At 37.6% G+C, this 17,911-nt stretch overlaps 2 protein-coding genes and 1 long non-coding RNA gene across 3 annotated transcripts; all 3 read left to right on the top strand.

The window, feature by feature from the left end:
• The first annotated feature begins 1,447 nt into the window (after window positions 1-1,447).
• Window positions 1,448-2,911, top strand: LOC103959557 (F-box/kelch-repeat protein At3g23880-like). Its single transcript, XM_009371910.2, has one exon. The coding sequence runs from the start codon at window positions 1,448-1,450 to the stop codon at window positions 2,909-2,911; it is 1,464 nt and encodes a 487-aa protein (XP_009370185.2).
• A 521-nt stretch (window positions 2,912-3,432) lies between these two features.
• On the top strand, window positions 3,433-4,396 carry LOC125475619. The gene is made up of 2 exons (XR_007256943.1): window positions 3,433-3,876; window positions 3,977-4,396. It is a non-coding gene; the product is annotated as an uncharacterized LOC125475619 (long non-coding RNA).
• Window positions 4,397-7,062: 2,666 nt separating this feature from the next.
• On the top strand, window positions 7,063-9,295 carry LOC103951810 (F-box protein CPR1-like). The gene has a single exon (XM_009363268.2). The coding sequence runs from the start codon at window positions 7,345-7,347 to the stop codon at window positions 8,785-8,787; it is 1,443 nt and encodes a 480-aa protein (XP_009361543.2). The 5' UTR covers window positions 7,063-7,344; the 3' UTR covers window positions 8,788-9,295.
• The last annotated feature ends 8,616 nt before the right edge of the window (window positions 9,296-17,911 follow it).

Genomic DNA, 17,911 nt, shown 5'->3' with positions numbered 1-17,911 from the left:
GTCATTTCTCAATTTCTATGATTGAGAGTTTAAAAATAACAAATTCTGTATTCAATTCCATTGTTCTTTTAGTTAACCAAACAAGAAAATTTACAAATTCTAGAAAATAAAATCTCGTCATTTCAATTTCCGTCATTTTTAAATTCCTTAGTAATCTTAAATTTGTTCACCCAAACATAGTGTAAAATTCAATTTCAGCAATCCTAATTCGAAACCCTATTCCTCATATAAGAACCCCAATTTTAGAAACTCTAATCCAATAAAACCCTAATTTTTAGAAACCCTAATCCCCATTTTAGAATCCCAAATCGAAACCCTAATTAAACTCGACGAATTAAAGTGAAAATTTCTTGCTTTGAGCGAGACTCAATCAAGAGGGAAAGTTGGAGAGAGATGTTGAGAGAGAGACTGAGTGTTGCCGGAGTCAAGATCAGGTGGCAGAAATCAGGAAAGAGGACTGAAGATCTGAAGTACTGAAGTGAGGTTGATCGAAAGAGTGACTTGATGTTAATTCCACGGTTGAGATTAAATCTCAACCAAACCGACAACACTAATAATTTAGAATTTTATATATTATACATTTTAAATTAAATTTTTATTTATATTTAATTTGGTTTGAGTTAGTCTACCGAATAAACCCACATTTCGAACCGATTCTCGTACCGAAATTTTCGATTTCGAGTAATGAATAATTCAATATTTTCGATTGGGTATTCCTTCAGTTTGGTTTTGGTCAATTTCGATATTTTTGGTATTTTTCTCTACCACTATATTTCACTATCAATTTCTTTGATCATTTCATTCTTCTTTTAAATTTAGCTCATCTGGTAGACAAAGAGAGCGTTAGAAATTCCGATTGGCTTCCTTCTTGTTTTTAGTATTTTATTGGAACAACATGCTTGAAGTATTCTTGCGTAATCTCTTTGTTATTCATGTAATGTTAAGAATTTTATGTAATATCAATTTTATTTGTGTCCACATCATAGATATTGTGACATGCAATCCAGTGATCCAACTCTAATTTTTTTTTTTTAATTTGGATTTTTTTACATCACAATGTTCATAAGAAATAAAACAAGATTATACAAACATTAATTCTAAAATTGTTAGAATAAAAATTTATAGACATACAAAAATTCAATAAATTATAAAGTAGGGGTGTGAATTATAGGTCTCGTCATTGGAGGAAAAAACTGAAAAACTCACACGTGTAGATGAATAATTGAAATAGGAGACTAAATTTTAGGATTTCCAGCTTAGATTGAATTGGAGATAATTCTTAGAAATCCGATATGTCCTAGAGTTTGGATTAGAAATATGTCGTTGTGGTTTTGGATTCCTAGTCGAATACTCCTTGTCGACGTACACACACATATATATAAACACCAAGGGGAAGGAACTTTTGCTGGCATACCATTCGACAACTCTCAGTTCCAGCAAACCAAACATGTCCACCTCTTCTCTTGGAAGCGCCACCAACATCAATTCACCATCACGCCCTCCCTTGGAGGAGGGGAAGTTGTCGTCATCTTCTTCGGTGGAGGAGGCTCCAAGTGATCCTCGTCGCCGGTTCTCTGTCCTAGAGGAGAACCCTAAGACCACCACCTCCTATGCCGCCTTTCAATATCCACCTGATGTAAAAACCACCCGCATCATACCCCAAGAGGAATTTCAGTACTGCTGCGACTTACCCGAAGAAATCGTGCGTGAAATCCTGTTGAGGTCGTCCGTCAAATCTTTAGTTAAATGGTGCGCCGTAAGCAAGTCATGGAGATATATGATCCAAAGCTCATCCTTCATTGCCGCCCATCTCCGCCACAGCCAAAATCCAAATGCCGACGACAATGATATTGGTCGTCTCCATCTAGTATGGTCCTTTAATGATTATTTGTTGTATTGGGATAAGCCTGCTTCTGCTTCTGCTTCTTCCTTCAGCATTAATGCTACCAATACCAAGAAAATAACCCCCTTGACTTACCAACCGGCTTACAAAGGAGGAAGAAGCAAAGTGCCTCCTTCACGTTACGGTCTGGTTGGGACTTCCAACGGCCTCATATGCTTTGCTACTGACATCCCTAAATTCCCCATAATAATTTGGAACCCTTCGGTTAGAAAGTTTGTGACTTTGCCCCCTCCTTGCACGTATAAACGGGTTGTACGTACTTATGCGTTTGGCTACGATTTGAGCACCAATGACCATAAGGTTCTAACAATTTTTAGGAATGCTCGTGATCGTTCTAGTGGTCCTGCCGGGGACACCCCAATCGAAGTCAAGGTTTACTCCTTAGCCAGGGGCTCCTGGAAGGCTCTCAGCCCTCCTCCACCAGCTTCTTCTGCTGTTTCTCTTCAACGTTGGCATCATAACACTGTTTTCGTCCATGGTGCCGTGCATTGGATCCTACGCCGCGACCAAGACCGCAACAATGATGTCATTGCGTCGTTTGATATGGCCACTGAATCGTTCAGCGAGATTGAGTTGCCGAAATCATCGACAAGAAAAAGGTTGCTCCGTGGTGCCTCTCATTTTGTTCTTTCGGAACACGGGAATTCCCTCGCCTTGGTTCAGATTCCTTGGCATTACTCGAGACCACGAGTAAATACTTGCAACCTCAGTTTATGGGTGATGCAACAATATGGTGTGGTGGAATCGTGGACTAAATCATCCCGCGTGGTGCTGTCCGAGGGCCCTGTATCAGTCCCTTTAATCTTCCATGTTGCTTATGTTGGTTCTAAAGGCAATGGAGAAAAAGTCTTCCACATGAGGAGTAAGAATAGTATAAGACTGGTAACGGTGGATTTTAAGACCAAACGAGTTAAATATTCTGGAGAAGGAGAGGGAAAATGCAAATCCATGCATGCTTTTGTAGAAAGTCTTGTCTTACTGGACCAATTTAATGCTTATTCTTACTAAATGATAGATGATGGATTTTTTTTTTAATAGTTTGATTTCTGAAGTGTTTTTTTTTCCGTAAAGAATCACGAGTCTCTACATTTAACATTGATACATTGATTCGCATTCAGCACGATTTCAACCATTAGATTAATTTACTGAATTTCAATTCGTCCGCGTCAACGTAATTGTATTAAACCATTTACACAGTATCACTCACCCGTCTCTCCCTCCCTCAGTTTGCTTGTCCTTCTCAATCAGGTGCGATTGTTCCCATTATATCATAGTTTTTTTTTTTTTTTTTGTAAAAAATAGTATCTGAAGCTGGCATAACTCCTCACTTTGTTCATTGAGATTAAAAATCAATATAAGTTGTTCTTGAGTTTGTCTACCGTCAATCATTTGGGTCATTGCTTGAAAATTTTGGTTAAATTGAGAATATCTTTGTCCAATCAATGCACAAACTTAGGGACCAATTCCGTTGGTTTTCAACATCAAAGACCAAACTAATGAGTTGTGTCAATCTTAAAAGACCATTTTAATAACAATCAAACCTGAAATCCCATAAACCTATGAATAAATTATGGCCTCCATTAGATTATAGTCCAATATTAACCATTGAATAGTCATGGATAATCCCATAAATAATGGCATCAGATCGTCTTCCTCCTATTTTTTCAGTTCATCTATCTCACCCTTCCTTTTTTTAATCTTATCTCTCTTTGCAACAAAAATTATATATGGAGATAAAACTTAATTTGGTGTGCTTTATCTCTTTTTCCGAAATTATCCAATAAACTTGAAAAAGCTTTCAGACTCCAGATTTTTTTCTTAAATTCCGTTTGGGCAGATTTATTTCAGGGAAAAAAAATGAAGCGGCACTTTTGGTTTGTCAGATGAGACATAGAAAAAGGAAAATTGCAGACGAGAAACATAGGAAACGGAATGTGAAAGAGAGACGGTTGAGTGATGATTCGGTGTAAATGGTGAGTCTTACTTTAATACAACTATTTGTTTTGGATTGATTGTCCTGAGCTCTGTCTCAATTCTTTGGGTTTTGTCTCAATTTTCCTGAATTTGTCTCAGATCGGGGCCTTTTATGCACTTCTCTTTTTCCAATTCTTCTTTTCGCCGTGTATCCTCAACTACCAACAGCTGCTACTCGGCTCGAATGCTTCTCCTCGACGGCACCCTTGGGTTTTGAGTGGCTGTTAAAGTGCAATTAGTACTATTTGGTAAGATTATGGGAGCGCTCATTGTGCAGTTGACTCGCTCACCTCCATTTTTCGTTGATCCAGTTGTTTCGTTTGGTTCATTCTCTTGGTGGTGGTGGCCTTGTGATGGAGGCACATTGGCTGACTTGGTGGCGACTGCTGGTTTCCGCTCCATTTTTAGGATTTTTTGTTGTTTCTAATTTGGGTCCTTTTGGGCTTTCTATTATATTTTCTTTGTTATGTTGAGCTTGTATTTAGGTTGTGGACTATCTTTTGGACTTTCTTCTGCTTATATTAGTTTTTTTATTTAAAGAATGTAACTTAGTTTAACAAAACAAAAAACAAAAAAAGAAAAAAAAGGAGGTTGAAATCTTGCTAATGCACAAGTGTACCGATGCTAAATATCACTAAGATAAATGGTTGTTAGGGAAATACACCAGTTAAAGAATTTTTCTTTTGGATCAAAGGCGATTTAATGTGCAAAGAATAATGCTTGTATTCCTTCCATTGGGAAACCTACTTGTCTTCTCACTTACGATTAACATATCTTAACCAAGCAAATATCATAATCAGAACCAAGATCATACATGCAAAAATCTTTCAATTTGAAGATCTTTTAATCATCCATTCGTCTCAAACCAATCAATGATTTAGTGACTAAGTAACAAGTAATACCCCAGTATATATTTACTTGCATGTTACATATCACAAGTTATGGGTGATGCAAAAGCATGGTGCGGTCGAATCGTGTACTCAATCATAACGCGTGACGCTCCCCAAGCCAGTCTATCTTTCATGTTGGTTCCAAAAGCAACGGTGAACAAGTGTTCATAAGTGTTGATGGTGAATACACACACACACACACACACACACACATATATATATATATATATATATTATATCATTTTTTTTGTATCATATAGTAAGTTCTCAAAACTATTGTAACCGAAAAGAAAATTTTTATCTCAAAACTCCTTTTTCATAGTCAAAATACTTAAAAACACCGTTTTGGAGAGGATAGAATTTTTTCGAACTCAAATGTTGATGTACTTGACTATCATTACATCCAAATTAACAGTTGACTCATCCAAATTAACAGTTGACAAATAATATAATTTTTTATAGTTTGATCTTTGAAGTGCTTTTCACTGAAATAATTTGTTGTAAGAGAATTAAGCACAATAGTTTAAAAGTTTTTTTTTCTTTTCTTTTGGCAATAGATTAAAAACCCACCCAACCGGCTGTGATTTATAATCCTACTGTGATCAACGGAAGGTATAAGATTAAATTTCTTGTAATGTCATTGGACAAATTAATCGTATCCATGCGATCGACGTGATGCAATTCAGAGATATGAGATTTGTTTGAAGTTTGGAACCAGAACTAGCTAGGCTGCATAATATATATATATATATATATATATATGTTTATATATGTATATATTCATAATTCGAAGTATCCATGAGATGAGAGAAGGTGAGTAATAGTTCTTGCCATCAGTGTGCGTCGTACTGATGATATACAAATTATGTGAGAAGTGAATGAATATGGTCACCACTCAACACGCAGAAACTCCTCTCGATTCTCAGATGCTTTTGGATTTTGGAAGCTGCCAGTTTTCACGGGGTTACAGTTTGTTTAGCACTTTTCCCACAATTTCCTTCAGACTTCTTCACCTGTGACTAAAGTTTCGTTACTATTCAGTGTATTCTTTCATGTATTATTGTATGTTTGAAGGGGCTCTAACATATTAATTTTCTGAACCAGCTAGGGACCAACACAAACTGTAGATGAGGCATCATTGTTTCAGATATACATTATAAGAGTCCTTTTTATCTGTACACATTCTGCGTTTACTGTGTCAAGTTAGTAAGATTCTCGATTACGTTAAGATTTTTAATCATGTATTAATGAACGGATCGAGAATTTTATTAATTTGACATATACGTGAAGCATGTGCATGCAAGTTATGCTTTAAAAAACAATACCATGCACGGTTAAATAGATGAGTTGTAAGGGAAGAAATTTCTGCAAGTACTTTTTCATTTTCTATCCACTCATTTTAGTTTTAACCGTTGATTCTCCTTTCATTTCAATAGTTAGAAAAAGAATAGAGTGAGAATCTTATTAAAGTGAAAATTTCTTGCTTTGAGCGAGACTCAATCAAGAGGGAAAGTCGGAGAGAGATGTCGGGAGAGACTAAGTGTTGCCGGAGTCAAGATCAGGTGGCATAAATCGGGAAAGAGGACTGAAGATCTGAAGTACTGAAGTGAGGTTGATCGAGAGAGTGACTTGATGTTAATTCCACGGTTGAGATTAAATCTCAACCAAACCGACAACACTAATAATTTAGAATTTTATATATTATACATTTTAAATTAAATTTTATTTATAATTAATTCGGTTCGAGTTAGTCTACCGAATAAACCCACATTTCGAACCGATTCTCGTACCGAAAATTTCGGTTTCGAGTACTGAATAATTCAATATTTTCGATTGGGTATTCCTTCAGTTTGATTTTGGTCAGTTTCGATATTTTTGGTATTTTTCTCTACCTCTATATTTCACTATCAATTTCTTTGATCATTTCATTCGTCTTTTAAATTTAGCTCCTCTGGTAGACAAAGAGAGCGTTAGAAATTCCGATTGGCTTTCTTCTTGTTTTTAGTATTTTTATTGGAACAACATGCTTGAAGTATTCTTGTGTAATCTCTTTGTTATTCATGTAATGTTAAGAATTTTATGTAATGTCAATTTTATTTGTGTCCACATCATAGATATTGTGATATGCAATCCAGTGATCCAACTCTAATTTTTTTTTTTTAATTTTGATTTTTTTACATCACAATGTTCATAAGAAATAAAACAAGATTATACAAACATTAATTCTAAAATTGTTAGAATAAAAATTTATAGACATACAAAAATTCAATAAATTATAAAGTAGGGGTGTGAATTATAGGTCTCTTCATTGGAAGAAAAAACTGAAAACCTCATACGCGTAGATGAATAATTGAAAATAGGAGACTAAATTTTAGGATTTCCAGCTTTAGATTTAATTGGAGATAAGTCTTAGAAATCCGATATGTCCTACAGTTTGGATTAGAAATATGTCGTTGTGGTTTTGGATTCCTAGTCGAATACTCCTTGTCGACGTACACACACATATATATAAACACCAAGGGGAAGGAACTTTTGGTGGTATACCATTCGACAACTCTCAGTTCCAGCAAACCAAACATGTCCACCTCTTCTCTTGGAAGCGCCGCCAACATCAATTCACCATCACGCCCTCCCTTGGAGGAGGGGAAGTTGTCGTCATCTTCTTCGGTGGAGGAGGCTCCAAGTGATCCTCGTCGCCGGTTCTCTGTCCTAGAGGAGAACCCTAAGACCACCACCTCCTATGCCGCCTTTCAATATCCACCTGATGTAAAAACCACCCGCATCATACCCCAAGAGGAATTTCAGTACTGCTGCGACTTACCCGAAGAAATCGTGCGTGAAATCCTGTTGAGGTCGTCCGTCAAATCTTTAGTTAAATGCTGCGCCGTAAGCAAGTCATGGAGATATATGATCCAAAGCTCATCCTTCATTGCCGCCCATCTCCGCCACAGCCAAAATCCAAATGCCGACGACAATGATATTGGTCGTCTCCATCTAGTATGGTCCTTTAATGATTATTTGTTGTATTGGGATAAGCCTGCTTCTGCTTCTGCTTCTTCCTTCAGCATTAACGCTACCAATACCAAGAAAATAACCCCCTTGACTTACCAACCGGCTTACAAAGGAGGAAGAAGCAAAGTGCCTCCTTCACGTTACGGTCTGGTTGGGACTTCCAACGGCCTCATATGCTTTGCTACTGACATCCCTAAATTCCCCATAATAATTTGGAACCCTTCGGTTAGAAAGTTTGTGACTTTGCCCCCTCCTTGCACGTATAAACGGGTTGTACGTACTTATGCGTTTGGCTACGATTTGAGCACCAATGACTATAAGGTTCTAACAATTTTTAGGAATGCTCGTGATCGTTCTAGTGGTCCTGCCGGGGACACCCCAATCGAAGTCAAGGTTTACTCCTTAGCCAGGGGCTCCTGGAAGGCTCTCAGCCCTCCTCCACCAGCTTCTTCTGCTGTTTCTCTTCAACGTTGGCATCATAACACTGTTTTCGTCCATGGTGCCGTGCATTGGATCCTACGCCGCGACCAAGACCGCAACAATGATGTCATTGCGTCGTTTGATATGGCCACTGAATCGTTCAGCGAGATTGAGTTGCCGAAATCATCGACGAGAAAAAGGTTGCTCCGTGGTGCCTCTCATTTTGTTCTTTCGGAACACGGGAATTCCCTCGCCTTGGTTCAGATTCCTTGGCATTACTCGAGACCACGAGTAAATACTTGCAACCTCAGTTTATGGGTGATGCAACAATATGGTGTGGTGGAATCGTGGACTAAATCATCCCGCGTGGTGCTGTCCGAGGGCCCTGTATCAGTCCCTTTAATCTTCCATGTTGCTTATGTTGGTTCTAAAGGCAATGGAGAAAAAGTCTTCCACATGAGGAGTAAGAATAGTATAAGACTGGTAACGGTGGATTTTAAGACCAAACGAGTTAAATATTCTGGAGAAGGAGAGGGAAAATGCAAATCCATGCATGCTTTTGTAGAAAGTCTTGTCTTACTGGACTAATTTAATGCTTATTCTTACTAAATGATAGATGATGGATTTTTTTTTTTTTAATAGTTTGATTTCTGAAGTGTTTTTTTTTTTTCCGTAAAGAATCATGAGTCTCTACATTTAACTTTGACACATTTATTCGCATTCAGCACGATTTCAACCATTAGATTAATTTACTGAATTTCAATTTGTCCGCGTCAACGTAATTGTATTAAACCATTTACACAGTATCACTCACCCGTCTCTCCCTCCCTCAGTTTGCTTGTCCTCCTCAATCAGGTGCGATTGTTCCCATTATATCATAGGTTTTTTTTAGTAAAAAATAGTCTTTGAGACTGGCATAACTCCTCACTTTGTTCATTGAGATTGAAAATCAATATAAGTTGTTCTTGAGTGTGTCCACCGTCAATCATTTTGGTCATTGCTTGAAAATTTTCGGTTAAATTGAGGGTATCTTTGTCCAATCAATGCACAAACTTAGGGATCAATTCCGTTGGTTTTCAACATCAAGGACCAAACTAATGAGTTGTGTCAATCTTAAAAGACCATTTTAATAACAATCAAACCTGAAATCCCATAAACCTATGAATAAATTATGGCCTCCATTAGATTATAGTCCAAACCATTGAATAGTCATGGATAATCCCATAAATAATGACATCAGATCGTCTTCCTCCCTATTTTTTCAGTTCATCTATCTCACCCTTCCTTTTTTTAATCTTATCTCTCTTTGCAACAAAACTTATATATGGAGATAAAACTTAATTTGGTGTGCTTTATCTCTTTTTCCGAAATTATCCAATAAACTTGAAAAAGCTTTCAGACTCCAGATTTTTTTCTTAAATTCCGTTTGGGCAGATTTATTTCAGGGAAAAAAAATGAAGCGGCACTTTAGGTTTGTCAGATGAGATAGAAAAAGGAAAATTGCAGACGAGAAACATAGGAAACGGAATGAGAAAGAGAGACAGTTGAGTGATGATTCGGTGTAAATGGTGAGTTTTACTTTAATACAACTATTCGTTTTGGATTGATTGTCCTGAGCTCTGTCTCAATTCCTTGGGTTTTGTCTCAATTTTCCTGAATTTGTCTCAGATCGGGGTCTTTTATGCACTTCTCTTTTTCCAATTCTTCTTTTCGTTGTGTATCCTTAACTACCAACCGCTGCTACTCGGCTCGGGTGCTTCTCCTCGACGGTACCCTTGGGTTTTGAGTGGCTGTTAAAGTGCAATTAGCACTATTTGGTAGGATTATGGGAGCGTTCATTGTGCGGTTGACTCACTCACCTTCATTTTTCGTTGATCCAATTGTTTCGTTTGGTTCATTCTCCTGGTGGCGGTAGCCTTGTGATGGAGGCACATTGGCTGACTTGGTGCCGGCTGCTGGTTTCCTCTCCATTTTTAGAGTTTTTTGGTTGTTTCTAAGTTGGGTCCTTTTGGGCTTTCTATTATATTTTCTTTTTTATGTTGAGGTTGTGGACTATCTTTTGGGCTTTCTTCTGCTTGTATTAGTTTTTTTATTTAAAAAATGTAACTTAGATAATGCACAAGTGTACCGATGCTAAATATCACTAAGATAAATGGTTGTTAGGGAAATACACTAGTTAAAGAATTTTTCTTTTGGATCAAAGGCGATTCAATGTGCAAAGAATAATGCTTGTATTCCTCCCATTGGAAAACCTACTTGTCCTTTCAATTACGATTAACGTATCTTAACCAAGTAAGTATCATAATCAGAACTGTTCATTCTCTTTATAATCATCTAAAGATCATATATGCAAAAATCATTCAATTTGAAAATCTTTTAATCATCCATTCGTCTCAAACCAATCAATGATTTAGTGACTAAGTAACAAGTAATACCCCAGTATATATTTACTTGCATGTTACATATCACAAGTTATGGGTGATGCAAAAGCATGGTGCGGTGGAATCGTGTACTCAATCATACCGCGTGACACTCCCCAAGCCAATCTATCTTTCATGTTGGTTCCAAAAGCAACGGTGAACAAGTGTTCATAAGTGTTGATGGTGAATACACACACATATATATATTATATCATTTTTTTGTATCATATAGTAAGTTCTCAAAACTATTGTAACCGAAAAGAAAATTTTTATCTCAAAACTCCTTTTTCATAGTCAAAATACTTAAAAACACCGTTTTGGAGAGGATAGAATTTTTTCGAACTCAAATGTTAATGTACTTGACTATCATTACATCCAAATTAACAGTTGACAAATAATATAATTTTTTATAGTTTGATCTTTGAAGTGCTTTTCACTGAAATAATTTGTTGTAAGAGAATTAAGCACATTAGTTTTAAATTTTTTTTTTTCTTTTCTTTTGGCAATAGATTAAAAACCCACCCAACCGGCTGTGATTTATAATCCTACTGTGATCAACGGAAGGTATAAGATTAAATTTCTTGTAATGTCATTGGACAAATTAATCGTATCCATGCGATCGACGTGATGCAATTCAGAGATATGAGATTTGTTTGAAGTTTGGAACCAGAACTAGCTAGGCTGCATAATATATATATATATATGTGTGTGTGTGTGTGTGTGTGTGTGTGTGTATTCATAATTCGAAGTATCCATGAGATGAGAGAAGGTGAGTAATAGTTCTTGCCATCAGTGTGCGTCGTACTGATGATATACAAATTATGTGAGAAGTGAATGAATATGGTCACCACTCAACACGCAGAAACTCCTCTCGATTCTCAGATGCTTTTGGATTTTGGAAGCTGCCAGTTTTCACGGGGTTACAGTTTGTTTAGCACTTGTTCCACAATTTCCTTCAGACTTCTTCACCTGTGACTAAAGTTTCGTTACTATTCAGTGTGACTAAAGTTTCGTTACTATTCAGTGTATTCTTTCATGTATTATTGTATGTTTGAAAGGGCTCTAACATATTAATTTTCTGAACCAGCTAGGGACCAACACAAACTGTAGATAAGGCATCATTGTTTCAGATATACATTATAAGAGTCCTTTTTATCTGCACACATTCTGCGTTTACTGTGTCGAGTTAGTAAGATTCTCGATTACGTTAAGATTTTTAATCATGTATTAATGAACGGATCGAGAATTTTATTAATTTGACATATACATGAAAGGGTTGTAAAACCAGACAAACGTGAAGCATGTGCATGCAAGTTATGCTTTAAAAAACAATACCATGCACGGTTAAATGGATGAGTTGTAAGGGAAGAAATTTCTGCAAGTACTTTTTCATTTTCTACCCACTCCTTTTAGTTTTAACTGTTGATTCTCCTTTCATTTCAATAGTTAGAAAAAGAATAGAGTGAGAAATGTGTTTGAGGTGGAAAAATTAGTGTGCAAAAAGTATTCCCAGAGCCCTGTATTGTATTTAGGCTAAATCACTTAAAAAAACAATAAAGGATTATTGAGCTCAACCCTCTAAACCACTTGAATCGAACATAGCCTGAATTTTCCTAAACGAACCAAAACATATCACTTAATAGTTGTTTGGTTTGTTCATTAACTTAAAGTAAAATAAATCAAATCAAATCAGACCGCATACAAACTCTAATGTAAACCCCTTGTTCAGTCATATTTTTAGAATGGTTTGTTTTCGGTAATCCCACCTATCAAATAGTCAACTTTTAAACAATTATAACCATTCGATTTTTTAAAATCAATTTTCACCTTTTATTTTTTAGTCAACTTTGTAATCCTAAACCGCTGAAGAAAATTGGTTTTGGAATGGAGCTTCGTATGAGTTGATTCCATGCGATGCATGATGTGAACTGAGGAATGTCGTAGCAAAGATGTGATGAAAACTCGGAAACGCATTAATTGATAGTCTTGAAAGATGACAGCTTCTGTAAGGGTCCGATCCGGACCAGAGTTTTCCAACTCCAACTCTGTCCCTTCGATTTTTGGCTAAAAAACAAGCAACCGTCTGATTACGCAGCCTTCTTTTCCATACACGGTTGCTTGGGAACTTGAAGAATAACTAATCTCGTTATTATTGCGCACAAGGTACAAATCCAATTCCAATCCGACGGTTCAGATTCGATCAAGGACAAGTGTTGTCAGAATCTGATGGAAAGAAAGAAACTTGTCTAAGCAATTTTTGGGTGTCCCCAAAATCCAGTTTCCTCTATGCACACCCAGGAATAGTATCTTTCCCGGGAAATCTACGGAATCCAGCGTCCATGGTACTCTTTTCGAGAAATAAAGAAACAAATAAAGCACTCTAGCGTGTTGAGATGGAGCACCGCAGATTCTCACAATTCATAAAAACAAAAAATAAAAAAGAACAACCAAATTGTTATAAAAGGGTTAAAGTTTGAGAGATAACCTTTTAAGTGGTAGGTGCAAGGTAGATGTAAAATGCCACACAAAAATTATAGCACAGACAGATAATAAAAGGCAGAGGAATATATGATGTTATTGATATTTTTCTCTTGTATTTCTTCTTCATCTATCATCTGTTACATGCGGAGTGCTCTATTTATAGAGCAACTCGAACTGATGCAGTTAATGCATCTTGAAATTTAAAATGTACCTCTGACACTTTCATTCAGCATGGGCATTGAAAACTTTGCCTATGCAGATGACTTTAGCTTTGTGGGCATTCATTGCCAACAGAAGTTTGAGACTTTTCAACACTCCCCCTTGGATGCCCACATATCAACATGAGTTGCCTCGTTAAAACCTTGCTTGAAAAAACCCAGTGGGAAAAAACCATAGCGAAGGAAAAAGAGTACAACTTTTCCTAGATCGTTGATATAGTGTCAAGTATGCTTATGTTGCCTCGTTAAAACCTTGATAGGAAAAACTCAGTGGGAAAAATCCTAATCGAAGGAAAAAGAGTACAACAAGCATGTATCATGGATACTCCCCCTGATATGTTTCTCCCCCTGATTCCGCATTTTCCAAATTTAGCTGTTTGGTAAGTCGACGTAATCCGATGCCTTGCACTAACTTCTGAAATGTGCACTTTGGTAGAGATTTGGTGAACAAGTCTGCCAGATTTTCATTTGAACGGATTTGTCTGACTTCAATAACTTTAGCCTTCTGAAGCTCATGAGCACTGAAAAACTTTGGAGATATGTGTTTAGTCTTATCGCCCTTGATGAATCCTTCCTTCATTTGGGCAACACAGGCTGCATTATCTTCATGGATAACAGTTGGATTGTCTGTCTTCGAAGTTAGACCACATGAATTCCGGATATGATGAATCATTGATCTTAACCAAGAACATTCACGACTTGCTTCATGTAAAGCAAGTATTTCTGAATGATTTGAAGATGTAGCAACTAATGTTTGCTTGGTTGAGCGCCATGAGATTGCTGTATCTCCATTCTTAAACACATATCCAGTTTGTGAGCGGGCTTTATGCGGATCAGAGAGGAAGCCAGCATCTGCATATCCAACAAGGACCTGGTCATCTGTGGAGTTCTTTGAGTAGAAGAGACCCATGTCTATTGTCCCACGAAGGTATCGCAATACATCTTTGATACCCTTCCAATGGCGAATTGTTGGAGCAGAGCTATACCTTGCTAACAAATTAACTGAAAAAGCTATATCTGGTCTAGTACATTGTGCTAAATACAACAAAGCACCTACTGCACTCAAATATGGTACTTCTGGACCAAGAACCAGCTCATCATCTTCTTTTGGACGAAATGGATCTTTCTTAATGTCCAAAGAACGAACAACCATTGGCGTGCTTAGTGGATAAGCCTTGTCCATACCAAATCGCTTCAGAATTTTTTCAATGTAAGCTGATTGGTGGACCAAAATTCCACTAGCACAATGCTCGATCTGCAGGCCGAGACAATATTTTGTTTTTCCAAGGTCTTTCATTTCAAATTCACTTTTCAGATATTCAGCAGTTTTATTGAGCTCTTCAGGAGTCCCAACAAGATTCATATCATCAACATATACTGCCACTATAGCGAATCCAGAATTGGATTTCTTAATGAACACACAAGGGCAAATAACATTGTTGATATACCCTTCTTTGATCAAATACTCACTGAGACAATTATACCACATTCGTCCAGATTGCTTCAGACCATACAATGATCGCCTTAATTTGATCGAGAGCATACCTCGTGGTTTATTACTTGTTTCAGGCAACTTAAGTCCTTCTGGGACTTTCATATAGATGTCAGTATCTAATTCTCCATATAGATACGCAGTGATGACATCCATAAGTCGCATGTCAAGTCTTTCTGAAACCACTAAACTTATTAAGTAACGGAACGTAATTGCGTCCATTACAGGAGAGTATGTCTCCTCATAATCAATTCCAGGTCTTTGAGAAAAACCTTGTGCAACGAGTCGTGCTTTGTATCTTGCGATCTCGTTTTTCTCATTGCGTTTCCTTGTGAATACCCATTTGTAACCCACGGGGTTTACGCTAGGCGGGGTTTGGACTACTGGTCCAAAAACATTCCGCTTTTCCAAGGAATTTAATTCTGCCTGGATTGCATCTTTCCACTTAGGCCAATCCTGTCTCTGTTTGCATTCATCAACAGAGCGAGGCTCAATATCATCACTTAAGATGATTTCAGTGGCTACTGCAAATGCAAACATATCATCAATGATTATTTCATTCCGATCCCACAATTCATTTGTACATGCATAATTTATGGAGATTTCTTTGCTTTCATGTACTTCTGTCTCTTCAGGGACAGATGTCTCATCAAGGACATTTTCTTTTTCTGGAAGTCTAGAATTATGAATTGTGGATGTATCATTCATTTTCTCTTCCTGAATGACTTCATTTGGATTCAGTTGTGCCCTCGACTTTCTCTTTCGAGGAGCTGAATCTTTTGAACCTGGGGGTCTACCACGCTTCAGGCGTGCACCAGATGAATCATTTGCTGCCACTTTATTTTGTCCAACAGGGACATCAATTCTTGCAGGTGCATTTGCAGCTGGTATATTTGATTTTGTCACTTTCATAGCATCATTAAATGCATCTGGCATTTGATTGGCAATGCTTTGAAGATGAACGATCCTTCTCACTTCATTTTCACATTGAATGTTGCGAGGATCAAAATGAGACAAGGTGGGAACAACCCATGTCAGCTCTTTCCGTTCTTCTGGAACGGTCTTTTCTCCCCCTAACAACGGGAAAATTGTCTCATCAAAATGACAATCAGCAAAACGAGCTGTAAACATATCACCTGTCAAGGGTTCCAAATATCTAATGATAGATGGTGAATCAAAACCCACGTAAATTCCCAGTCTACGTTGAGGTCCCATTTTAGTGCGTTGCGGCGGTGCAATAGGCACATAAACAGCACAACCAAAAACTCGTAAATGAGAAATGTTTGGCTGATGTCCAAACACGAGTTGTACTGAAGAGTATTGATGGTTGGCTATAGGTCTCAATCGAACCAATGATGCAGCATGTAAGATGGGATGTCCCCATGCAGAGACTGGCAATTTGGTTTTCATGAGCAGAGTGCGAGCTATTAACTGAAGCCGCTTAATCAATGCTTCTGCTAAACCATTTTGAGTATGGACATGAGGAACAGGGTGTTCAACATCAATGCCCAATGTCATGCAATAATCATCAAAGGTTTGAGACGTAAATTCACCAGCGTTATCAAGTCGGATTGACTTAATGGGATAATCTGGGAACTGTGCTCTTAACTTAATTATTTGAGCAAGTAGTCTCGCAAAGGCTACATTCCGAGTAGACAAGAGACAAACATGTGACCATCGGGTAGATGCATCAACCAAAACCATAAAATATCGAAATGGTCCACATGATGGTTGAATAGGCCCACAAATATCCCCTTGAATTCTTTGCAGAAATGATGGGGATTCAGCATCAACCTTTAGTTGAGATGGTCTAATTACCAACTTCCCTTGAGAACAAGCTTTGCAAGGGTTATCATTTGAGGCAGCAATGTGTCTGCTCACTAATGGATGTCCATTAGAGTTGGTAATGATCCTACGCATCATGGTAGATCCTGGATGACCCAGACGGTCATGCCAAAGCATGTAAACCTTTGAATCAATGAACTTCTGGTTCATGACAGTATGTGATTCAATTGTCCTTATGTATGTATAATATAATCCACTCGACATACCGTGCAACTTCTCCAATATACGCTTCTGGGTATCATTGGAGGTAATGCATAGATACTCCACATTTTCTGCACTTTTTGTTTCAATGTGGTATCCATTTAGACGTATGTCTTTGAAACTCAACAAATTTCGAGTAGATCGAGTAGCATACAATGCATTATGTATGGACAATATTGTTCCATTTGGTAACATAATCTGGGCTTGCCCTGAACCTTGAATTACATCTGAAGGTCCTGATATTGTTGTTACCCCTACTCTTGTAAGTTTTAAGCTTGAGAAATACTTTCGATCACGAAGTATTGTATGTGTGGTTGCACTGTCTGCAAGACAAATATCTCCACCATTTCTCATGTTCTGAGAATAACAACAGTTTTTATCCATGCTCTCTGAGTAAGAGAATCAGAATTAAAAGCAAGTTATAACAAGAAAATTTACATGCCACTTTTATTGAATCTGAGAATACTACAAGTTCAGCATAATAAAAGTACATTAATGATTCAATCGGACCGATATACTTCATTTCCCCTTTCCACAATATAGTCTGAAACATCTAGATGAGTTGTGTTCAACTGCCCTGATAAGTCAAACACTGGATCGGGTGTATCCATGGGTCTAGTCTGGTCGAGAAAGTTAGTCTCGACACCCTTCTCCTTGAGGGAGGCTTGATACAGATCCACTAGATGTTTTGGGGTACGACAAGTACGCGCCCAATGCCCATTGCCACCACACCTATGGCAGGCTCCTTCAGAGTTTCTAGGAGCATTGTTCATATGAGCTTTGCCTTTGTGGCGATTCACATTTTTGAAGCTCGGGCCTGAATTATTCCTGGGAACCTGGTTATGAAACTGAACTCCATGGTTCTTGCCTTTCCTATTCCATCGACCTCGCTTGTGGCCACGTCCTCGTTTATGATTATCACCACCAGAGGATGTGGTGTTCACTCCGAGGGAAGCATCATTCACTTCTGGGAATGGTGCAGATCCAGTAGGTCGGGAATGATGGTTTTTCATCAGGAGCTCATCATTCTGTTCAGCTACTAAGAGCACAGATAT

The sequence above is a fragment of a genome, unplaced genomic scaffold (assembly GCF_019419815.1).
Source record: "Pyrus x bretschneideri cultivar Hongxiangsu unplaced genomic scaffold, Pyrus_bretschneideri_v1 Contig15, whole genome shotgun sequence".
Classification (NCBI taxonomy): Eukaryota; Viridiplantae; Streptophyta; class Magnoliopsida; order Rosales; family Rosaceae; genus Pyrus; species Pyrus x bretschneideri.
This window is presented reverse-complemented; position numbering and strand designations above follow the sequence as displayed.

Excerpts from the sequence above, each read along its gene's own strand:
- LOC103959557 (XM_009371910.2), top strand. The coding sequence starts at position 1,448 with ATGTCCACCTCTTCTCTTGGAAGCGCCACCAACATCAATTCACCATCA.
- LOC103951810 (XM_009363268.2), top strand. The coding sequence starts at position 7,345 with ATGTCCACCTCTTCTCTTGGAAGCGCCGCCAACATCAATTCACCATCA.